This window comes from Octodon degus, unplaced genomic scaffold, assembly GCF_000260255.1.
Source record: "Octodon degus isolate 3935 unplaced genomic scaffold, OctDeg1.0 scaffold00049, whole genome shotgun sequence".
Taxonomy (NCBI): Eukaryota; Metazoa; Chordata; class Mammalia; order Rodentia; family Octodontidae; genus Octodon; species Octodon degus.
The window spans coordinates 2072114-2083370 of NW_004524625.1; the positions used below are offsets into that span (position 1 = coordinate 2072114).

At 41.8% G+C, this 11257-nt stretch overlaps 1 protein-coding gene across 19 annotated transcripts in view; it reads right to left on the reverse strand.

Moving 5' to 3' along the window:
• Nucleotides 1–2499: 2499 nt before the first annotated feature.
• Nucleotides 2500–11257, reverse strand: part of Neu3 (neuraminidase 3) — a 16762-nt gene continuing 8004 nt past the window's right edge. For all 19 annotated transcript variants that reach the window (XM_023716710.1, XM_023716709.1, XM_023716701.1 and 16 more), the window contains one exon: nt 2500–4494. In XM_023716710.1, coding sequence (XP_023572478.1) covers nt 3451–4494 — 1044 coding nt within the window. In that variant the 3' untranslated portion in view covers nt 2500–3450. The remainder of the gene's footprint in view (nt 4495–11257) is intronic.

The following is an 11257-nucleotide window of genomic DNA, read 5'->3' on the forward strand; positions in this document are numbered from 1 at the left end:
TAGGAGGGCACAGCACTGACAATGGTACACAGCTATGAACAAGATCAGGGCTCAGGCAGCACAGAGATGGATGGCATGTTATTTCTGAACCATGCCATGGGGAAAACTTACAGCCTACTGGAGAAGAGTAGGCACCTGAATCTGGCCAAAGCAGAGTATCAAACCCTACAGCCTCAGGCTGACCTACACAACACACAAGACTGAAAATCTCTTACCTATGCCACAACTGAGGGGTGACCAGTGACGGGATACGGGAGGCTCCTCCCATGCTGCCCTATTCACCCAATGGTAGGCCTTATGTGCTGGATGGATCTATTTTAAGAGTCAAAAAGACAGGGCAGGGGACTTCTGAGGACAAAGGACTGCAGCCTACGTGGTATTCTACTCATACCTAAAGATCAAGGCCTCCTTTTTTGTTTTTCTCTTATTTTTCTTTCTCTTATTCCTCACATCTTCCCTAACTTTTCCACACTATCAACCTGAGGGTGATCCAAATGAGCTCAGTGAAGGTGCCAATAGCATGAGACTGGTCCCAAGGCCATGCAGGCTTTGGGTGATAGGCAGAGAGGTGGAGTGCCTACACCTGTCATTGTTGGTCACTTGGAATAGGGACACATTGAGTCAGCTTAAAGGTACAGGCTTGGGATGCACCTCCTTGGAAGGCTGCAAGCCAGGGAAGGTCTCCCTCCCTTCCCAAGAGTTTCAGGGAACAGCTCCCATCTACTGTCATTTCTTCACAGCAGCTACCACCCACAACCTCTCTAGCCTTGGCCCCTCTGTGTCATGTTCTCTTTCTTCTTAAAGGTTCTAGGACTCAAATCTGCTTTGCTTTTCACCACAGCTGTCATTACCCCCTCTTGTTCTCATCTCCAGTCCTGTCTGGATTTCTTATGTACCAGCCCTTTGTGTGTGTATGTGTGTGTCTCCTGACTTAAGCACACAGGCTTTTCCCCTGGTATAAATTCCATTGTTAGTTACTGAAAAACAAACATGAGGCAAGGGGAAAGGAATGAGAGAGGGCAACAGAGACATGGGTCATTAATAAGTGCTGTATTAGGCATCTCTGGCTCACACATGCATGTAACCAAGATCCCTTCCTCAGCTAGCTCTGCAGTCATCCTAAAGATGTCTTGCTTCCTTATTCTTTTCCTCCTGTATCCTCACTACAATCTTAGCCAACTTCCTACTCCTTTCTAGTGCTCCCTTTGCTGACCACAGAGTTTCTGCCTCTCAGGAGGGGGATACTCTTTTCATTCTCTCTTCTTCTGTAATCCTTCCCTGCACCACCAACCCAGCCCACTCTAAGACCCCTGGCATCCATCACTCGCTAATTTAATGAAAGTCTTGCTTTTACCTGAAGGCTGGTAGTTACTCTATGTGAGGTTAAATGTAAACATCATTCAGTAAGAAGTGGTGAGCCAGAGGTTTGAATCTAGAAAGTGCATCAAAATGTATCCTGCAGGGCTAGGGAGACAGCTTGGCAGTCTAAGTGCCTGTCTGGCAAGCACAAGGACCAGAGTTCAATCCCCAGTACTGTATGCCATGCCTACCCTGAAACTGGGTGTGGTGGTACACACTTATAATCCCAGTGCTGGGGAGGCTGACACAGGATGATCTCTATGAGTTTCAACTGTATAGTGAGACCCTGTATCAAATATTTTTTTAAAATAATTTTAAAAAGAATGTACCCTGTATTGTGTATAGCCACTCAAGAAATAGTGAGACAAAGTTGTACAGGAATAGATGCATGACCACAACTTTGTTTAGGAAAGTTATCTGGCAAAAGCATCAGATGAAGGGAAATTTTGAGCCACTCTAAGCCACAATCCTAAACAGTATGCTGAAGTCTGCAGTTAATCTCTATTTTCCTTCTATGGGACCATGTGACTAGTATAACTACAACCCCAAGCCCTGAGCTACATTCCATGAAAGAGCTTCACTCCATAGTCATCATGCAGTAGTAAAAACATTTAGTTGATACCAATCTAAGGCATCACCTTCCTAAAATAGGGATAACAATAGCAATAAAATAAATTTTTCATCATAGAATTCCTATGACAATAGCCACCTGCCATCATCTGTATAGTCAGCACTGCTAAGGTTGACCGTGGAGCTACCAGATGGAGAAGCATCCTTACTTCACACGTAGATTCCAGTGCATACACACATACGGTTCCAATTCAGAGGTCTGGCAGTCCAAAGATCTTCCTAATGGTGAAGACCAATTCCAAGAGTAAAGGATAGCTGGGCTCCAATAACATTCTGAGTAAAACAAACTTGGAGGGAACCAAGGAGCTTGGGTAGATGACTCTCAGTGCACTGACTGCAACTAAAACAAAGCAATCTACTCTCAGCCCACCTTACAGCCCAACTTCACTAAGCTATCCACCAGCAGCATTCTCCCCTCAAATTGTATCCCTTCTCTAGCTCCATAAACTGTGAGTTCCTAGGGGGCAGATACCATGGGAAGTTTTTTTGTTTTGTTTTGTTTTGGTTTGGTTTTTTTGTAGACCTGTCTTAGAGATAGGATCTGACTTGTGTTTCTCAGGCTGGTCTTGAATTCTTAGACCCCAGAGATCCTCCTTCCTCAGCTGCCTAAGTTGCTAGATTTTAGGCAAGCACTACCATGCCCAGTTTTTCCAGTGCTCTAAAGTCCTAACCTGTGTCTCTTTTCCCAACAGAGACTATCCTTAATGGTTAAATGAATTTCAGGCTCATCTTTCACAAAGGTACTGGCACCAGAAACAATAATCACCACTGTCAAGGGACACTCACACTGAGCTTCTCAGTTTTCTCCCTAGATAACCTTTTCTGGATGAAGAGGAAAGGTTGAGCAGAGCTGCAATGCTGGAGAAGGCAAGTGACTTCATGACTCTACTGTCTTGTTCAATTTTTAGAGCACTTGCAGAGCTCAGAGCAGAATGAGAAGGATGGTTTTGTTATTAAAAATGAGTAAACTTTCCTGATCTTGCCTTGATGCTGGTGTGTAACTTCATATCGAGGTGAGGAGTCATCTGAAAAGAGAAATCCTCTGATTTCCACGTGACAGAGTACCTTTATGCAGCCGGACTTCCTGAGCAGGGAGCATGCCAACACTGTGCTTATTCTAGTAATGGAAGACAAGAAATCACAGAACCATTGTCCTCATTTTACAGATGGAGACCTGAGACCTAGAAAGTTCCTGGGACATGTCCAAGGTCCAAAAGCAGGCCAATGGCAAAGCCAGCATGACATCATGGTTTCCCAACTCCAAGCGTAGTGACCTGTATGATGCAATAGCTATGGGAAACTTTTCATTTTGTTCTTTGGAGAAGAGAAAAATGTTATGAAACAAAATATTAAGTTTTTGCATTTTCTGTAGACATCAGTAACCTCTGCTATCCCTTCTGTGGAAAATTGGGTCCCTCAGACAATTAGTCTTGAATTGGCACAGGTTTATATACAGCCTGGTCAGTCCTTCTTCACATAGCCCAGGATCTCTTTTTCTGTAAATAGGCGGAAGGAAATTTGCTCAAGCTCATCCTCAGTCCCACACTCAAACAAACACCCAAACAAGCCCTCTTCCCCTAGAGCAGCCAGATCAGAGTAGCCAGAAGGCCCATGGTGCAAGACCCAGGGATGAGACCAACAGGCAGTCTCTGTGGGACTCTGGTTGAGATAGATGCCCAGGTCAACTCTATGTTTCTTATTGGTTGGGTGTGAGTACAAGAGCCATGTTTCTGACGCTGTTCCAACTCCTTCCTTCAGTTCCAATGCACTGCCCAGCAGAGGGCTCTGCTGAGTGGAGGGAGTATTTTTGTCACTAAAGTTCTGACATCTATTTGGGATCACCAGGGGCTGGAAACTCACTACACTGCCTTGGCAGCCATGTGGGGGTTGTTCACAAAGCTGTTGGCTCAGGGCCTGTGCCTCAAAGTATTCACCACAATCACTGCTAAGGGCCTCCACCCGGCGCCTGTTTGGTGTCCGGGCATTACAGTAGAGCACAGAGTGACCAGATGCCTTGGTCACCTCTGCGACCTGGCATTCTGTTGTCACCAGGGGCTGGATCAACCTGCCATGGTGCCATGTGACCCCTAAGTCATCACTGTAGATCATCAGGGAATGAGGTTTGACTCTGCATGCTAACGGGAAGCAACAGAGCCGATGAGAGAAGTAGTAGGCATATGCAGGGATGACCAGCCTCCCTGACTGCAGCTGGATGCCATGACCAGGGCCCACGGCAAACGTGGCCCAATGCTCTATCTCTGGACCAATGACCTCCTCAGTCAAGTCCCTCACTTCACTCCATGAACATCCAGCATCCTGGCTGTAGATGAGGCAGAGGCGGGCGGCATTCCTGCCTGTCATAATCTGATGACGCTCAGTGACATGGCTCTGGACACAGATGAAGAACAGGTACACACAGCCATTCTTTTGCTCCCACACAGGACAGGGGTTCATGGTGCGATGCCCAGGTAACATGGCTTCCATCAGTGGTTTCATGGGCTCCCACTAGACAAGGGGAAGAGAGAGGAGAAAGAAGGAAGAAAGGAAAGGAGGGAAAGAATGTGAATGAGCTCATAAAAGTGTTCATATTTTTCATAGGCAAGAAATAAATGATATTGATAGCTATAAAATTATAAAGCTCAAGTAGTCACTAAATTTTCAAATATTATAGAATCCCTTACAAAGCTGGAAAGAGGCAATGCTACCTGTTTCACATGCTTCCCCTTTATCTACAATGTTCTTCCTTACTTTACCTGAACTTCCAAATCATCCTCTAACACCCAACTCTACTCATCTCCTTTCTGAAGCCTTTCATGAAACCCTCTCTTTCCCTAATAAGATATAGCAATTATATAATATTGCAATTTTGGGGGGTAATTGTTTCTTCTCTCTTAAGACTATTAGAGGGCAGAAACCAAATTATACAATATTATATCTCTACTGCCTGCCACATACTAGTAACTAAATAAAATTTTATTAAAATGAGGATAAAGAAAAGCAAAGGAAGCAAATTAAGTTTTAGGCCAATACAGGGAACCTGAAGATAAAGATGTTTTTCCTGCCTGCGCTAGCCTTGTGAAGCAATTAAAACAGTGCTATTAAAAGTGCCAACAGGAGCCAGCAAGCTAACTCAGCAGACTAGCCAAGCACAGGGACTGGGTTCAATCTCTGGCACCACATGCCACAATTGGTGCCACCCCCAGGTGCATTGAGCCAACCACCGAGACCAGGTGTGGTGGCACACACCTGTAATTTCAGCACTGGCGAGGCTGAAAACAGGAGGATCACTATGAGTCTGAGCTACGTAGTGAGATGCTATACCAATTATATTTAAAAAAATGTGCAAACATATAGTCAGAGATAACTAGTTTAAATCCTGTGTTTATCACTACTGGGAGACAACAGGCAACTTACATAATCTTACTCTACTTCAATTTCTTCATCAATTAAATGGAAAATTTAATTCACTTTGGATATATGTACTTTGGAAGTCCATCTGAGGCCTTCAAGTAGTGATGTGAGGTAGACAATTGGATTTATTAGTTTAGAATACAGACAAAAGGGGCTGGCCAGATAGCTCAGCATACTAAAGCACCTGCTTAGGCAGAGCACAGTGACCAGGGTTCAATCCCCAGCATACTGTGCTGGGCCTGACCCCAGGGCACACTGAGACCATGGTTGAGACTGGTGTGGTGGTGTACCTGTAATCCTAGTGCTTCGGAGGCTAAAAACAGGAAAATCACAATGAGTCCAATCTGTTAGTGAGACCCTGTAAACCCTATACTAAATACATTAAAAATGAAAAAAAAAAAAAAAAAAAAAGAACTACATAGAATACAGACAAAAGGTCTCATTGGAGTTAGAAATTTCAGTTACTACTTATGAGCCAATAGGCATCATTGGCCCACTGACATCATCACAGGAAGTCCTTGAAAGGATGCAATTTGATAATATCTAACTAGACATATTACAAAAAAGGCCTAATCTCTACAATCTATTTTTTTATTTTTATCTTTTGCTTCTTTTTTCTTAGTTATCATTCTTTTTCCTTAATATATTTTAAAAACAACTGAAGAAATTGGGTAAAGGCAAGATCAGACAACACAGAAAAAACAAAACCACAGAAAAAGAAAAAAAATCTCACATATTTAAAAAACGCAAGTTGAACTGGCATAGCATTTAACTGGCAAAATCATAAGGTTTGATAATATTCTGTTAGAAAACTATGAACAGGGGTTGGGGAGATGGCTCAGTAGTATAAGCGCTTGCCTGGCAAGCACAAGAGCCTGAGTTTAATCCCTGGTTCTGAAAAAAAAAAAAAAACCTATGAACAAGCAACATCATGTGTGTGGTGCCTTGATTCACAAATGCTTTTGTTTGTAAATGATTTGGTTCTCAACAGAAACATTTGGCAAAACTTTGTTTTTGTGAAATATATATATATATATATATATATATATATATATATATATATATGAAATAGGTGAAATTTTGTGTAGGACAAATTAAAATTACAAATACATTTATCCTTTCCCAGAATGCCCAATTCAGGAAATTTAACCTAAAATACATCACATCAAATTATGTAAGATTATACATTGGTGAGCTAAATAAACCTCTTTTCTTAATAACTAATGAAACCATTATAGCTTTGCTTGTAACAGTAAATTATTGCAAGCATCTCAAATATTCACCAGGAGAAGACTGGTTAAGGAAACATACAGCGCATGAGTAGAGGGCAGGGAGGACGTTTTTACCACTTATATTGATAAAGGAAGGTTTCAAAAAAATGGTTAAATGGACAACCCAAAATACAGAACACCGTATGTACTATGCCATTTTTGCACACAAAATAAAGAAAAAGACTTCTGGTTCTGGTACACTAAGTAATTGGACACAACCCATTTGCTCACAACTAGAAGAGAGACAAAATATAAAAATCAAGGCATCTGTCTGAAAGCATCAGAGAACAAAGAAGGCAATGACAAATTACAGGCTAAGAAGTAAAAGTTCATTGAAGACCAGTAGGTACTTCCTGCCCTTTTTATTCAGGATTATCTCAATTATTTTCAAGGATGCAATTGAAAGGCTATTCAGTTGAATAATTCCTCAAGGGCAAAATCCTAGCAGGAAGAATGGAACTGAACCAAATCACTCCGCATGACCACCACTCTAGAAAACTGGCTGACATCTTTTGACATGGAACATACACATACCCTATTCCTAGTAATTCCACTTCTAGAAAGATATCTAATAAAATACCCACATACTCACAATACCAAAAAATATACACAAGAATATTCATAGCAGTATTATCCATACTCACAACAGCTAACTGTTGTACACAGAAGGATCATTCAATTGTGGTATATTCATAAAATGTAATACTATGTAACAATTAAAATGAGTAAACTACATCTGCATTCAACAATGTGGATAAATCTCAAGGATATGATATTGAACAAAATACAAAAAATACATAAGATTAGGTGGTCCTGGTACTACATGCCTATAATCCCAGAACTCAGAAAGGCTACAGTGGGAGGTCACAAGTGCTCACTCAGCCTACGCAATTTAGCAAATTAGCATTGTCTCAAAAATAAAACATGCAAGCTGGGCATGGTGGTGCATATCTGTAATGTTGGGAGCCTGAAGAAAAAGGATTTCTGTGGGTTCCATGCCACCCTAAGCTACTTGGCAAGACTCTGTCTCAAAAAATAATTAAATAAACAAAGAAACCAAAAAAACCCCTAAGTATCAAAAACAAAGCATATAAAAAGGCTGAGTATGTGGCTCAGTGTTAAGGCTCTGGGTTCCATCCTTGGTACCATAATCCAACAGACATAAAACTCTAGAGCTATAAATCAGCATAGCAATTACTTTTGGAAAGAAGAGAGGAGCCACAAAAGAGGTGCCATGGATATTGGCACTACTCCATTCCTTAGGGTATGTGTAGTAAGAGTGGTGGGCCACAAGTGATGGCTATCTCACAATCCACTATCTCATAATTCACTCCTTGTTATGGTCTGGGAAGTTTATATTTATAATCCCATAGAGAAAGTTATTGGAATTCTAGTGAGTTAATTCCAACCTACCACTACCAGTGTAACCCATGCTGAGAATGAAGACACTAAGGCATATTTGTACTTATGGGAGTCAAGGGGTCCTAAGACCATGCATGATGATATCTAATCAGAACAAAGGCCTCAACCTAGGGCTAAACTCCAGTTTTATTAATTCAAGAAGAAAGGGCCGTGAGATAGCTTAGTGGACTAACTGCCTGCTTAGGCAAGCGCAGGGACCAGGGTTCAATTGCCAGTACATGTTGCGCTGGCCCCACCCCTAGGCATGCTGAGCCAGCCACCAAGACCTGGTGTAGTAGTGCACACCTATAATCCTAGCACTGGGGAGGCTGAAAACAGGAGGATCACCACAAGTCCAAGCTACATAGTGAGACCCTGTACATTAAAAAACAAAACAAACAAACAAACAAAAAAAACCAAGAAGGGAGTGGCTTGGGGATGAACAACTGAGGGGAATATGTGAGTGCTGTGCACTGGGCTAGCGAGAAGGCCTGCGATCACCTCTGCAATATGCAGAGAGAAAGCTATGCAGAAAGCATAAGCTGTATGACACAGCTGAGGTAGTATATGATGTTTTGGGGTGGGCACTTCAGCTTTGATGTGTAATCTTTTATGCCCTGGGAAGTCACAGCCTCTTATCCTGAGGTTCATCCCGGCTGACAGCATGGAGCCCAGCTCTCTATCCAGCCTAGGCTCTTCAACTTGCCTAAGCTTATACATATTTTATTTGGGAGCTGTGGAGGGGTGCTGCCCTGTCATCTTTGCTTCAGAGACCACACATCAGCACCTGCATGGATGGCTCAGCATTCCTTAAAGCCACCTGAAGGACAAAGGAAAAGTCCTAGCCAGCTCTGTACATATCAGTACATGGAAACAGGGCCAGGTCTAGCTAAAACATAATCACTCTTCTTTGTTGGAGAATCGCTGAGGTGGTCCTCCATACTAATATTGTAGTCTGTGCACTTAATATTTATAATTTCTACATATTTTATCATTTCACATTTTAAAAAGTTTTTAAAGGGTGGTATTAAAGATATATACTTCTTCATTTTGCTTTTTATAAAGAATCACTGGAAGAATACACAAGAAACAATAATGGCTTTCTTGGAGCAGGGAAATGGGAATTTACTCTTTATATTGCTTTTATTTTCAGCTATATGAACTATCTCAAACAAAAAATAAACAGAATTTTAATTTCTAGGAGTCTGGGATATGGCTTAGGGGTAGAGACCAGAAATCAGGATGGTGGCCTAAGAATAACCCAAAGAACCAAACACTTTATTTAGCCCAGAAGACTCAAGAGGGCCTACCTACGGCTTCTAGGCACCTGCCAGGATTATCTGCAAGAGGGACTTTATCTGTATTATATATGGATTGACTGTTCCAGAAAGCAATCCAAGATCGACAGGTGGTTACAGAGAAGTAGAGATTATCTTATTTAAAATAATAGCTGCAAGCAGGGGCAGGGGGTGGGGGTTCGATCCCTGGGAACTGCTGTGCCGGCCCTGCCTCCAGGGTTGGCAACTGAGACTGGGTGTGGTGGTGCTCGCCTGTAATCCCAGCACTTGGGAGGCTATAAACTGGAGAATCACTACAAGTCTGATCTACTAGTGAGACCCTCAACACCCTGCAGACCCTTCCCTAAAATACAAGAATAAATAAAATAGAATAAACTTAAGTTACCCTTTATGGAAAATGATTAATGCTGTTTTTTCATATAAATTCTATTACATAGTGCAGATGATAAGATAGAGAAGAGTCAGGTAGCCAAAGTCACCCAGCTAATAAATGGTAGCTCTTGACTTACTCCAAAGACAGGTTCTTTCAATTTTGTCTTTATGGTGCTGAGGTTTGAACCCAAGGCCTCAAACATTCTAGGCACGTGCTCTACCCCGACCACATCCACAGTGCTAAAGCTAAACTCTTAACCACTAAGCTGTCGGTAACCACCAACGGAATATAGATTGCTGTGTTGAGAAAGAGATCGCACTGATTATTTTTCTAACTTTATTTAAGTGAATTAGAAAATGAAATGAAATAAAAGGAAGAGAGGATGAGTTAAAAGTGGACAAATGTGGGGACTTCAATTTAGAATCCCCTCTTGGCAGATAGCCACCAAAAGCTCTTTTGCTATTATTTCTGATAAATACTCTAATTTTCTTCTTTTATCTGTGATTTTCATTTTTTAAATTTTTGTGAGACGAAGAGCTTGAATTTGTATAACATTTACTGTTTCATAATTTGGTGATCCCACCAGAATCACTGTAGATGCTGACTCCAGCAAACTGAGATTGACAGGACGCAAGAGGTGAAAGTGTTCATCTTTCCCCCTTTTTCTCCTCCATTTAACTATGATTACATTTAAGAGGTAGAAAAGATTTGTACTCTCTGGTTTTATTCACTAGACTACTTCTCTTCCTTGCAGATACAGTTTCTTGCCTTACATAGAAAGCTACTGGTGGACTGGGGAGACAGCTCAGCGGTCTAAATGCCTGTCTGGGAAGCACAAGGACCTGGGTTTGATCCCTGGTACCATCATCATGCGGGGCCAGCCACCAAAACCAGGCGTGGTGGCACATGCGTGTAATCCCAGCACTGGGGAGGCTGAGACAGAAGGAACACTACAAGTCTGAGCTGCATAGAGAGACACTGTACCAAATTAATTAATTATTTTTTAAAAAGCAAGCAAGCTACTGGCATGCTAGGCACTTTCCTATTCCTCCCCCATGCCCTTCCCCTGAGAATTAATGCCTCAGTAGCATGGACTATTTTTTGTTGTTTTTGTTTTCCTTGACGTAGGGCCAATATAGCAAGATAACCAAAGAGTAAGCTATTTAGTCCGGGGAAAACAGCCCTTTCAGCCCACGTTCTCAACCTCAAATCCTTCTTATAACAGTTCTTGCTTTCACAGGTGTGAAAGAGACAAGGCTCCAAATGTAGATTTACAGTAAGGAGGGATAATAAACAGTGATTCTATCTAACAATTTACAGCTTTGGTCTCTCTCCCCCTTCCGATGCTTATTGGTATAATGTCTTAAAAGAGATCTCTGTTACAATTCACCTGTAAGGTGCGATGACACATCTTAGGGAAAATTCTGACAAGTCGACCTCCAGATATAAACCTAAAACTATAAAAAGGGTTATTATACATCTAAGTGCACTCTGATTTAAAGTGATTGCTTTAC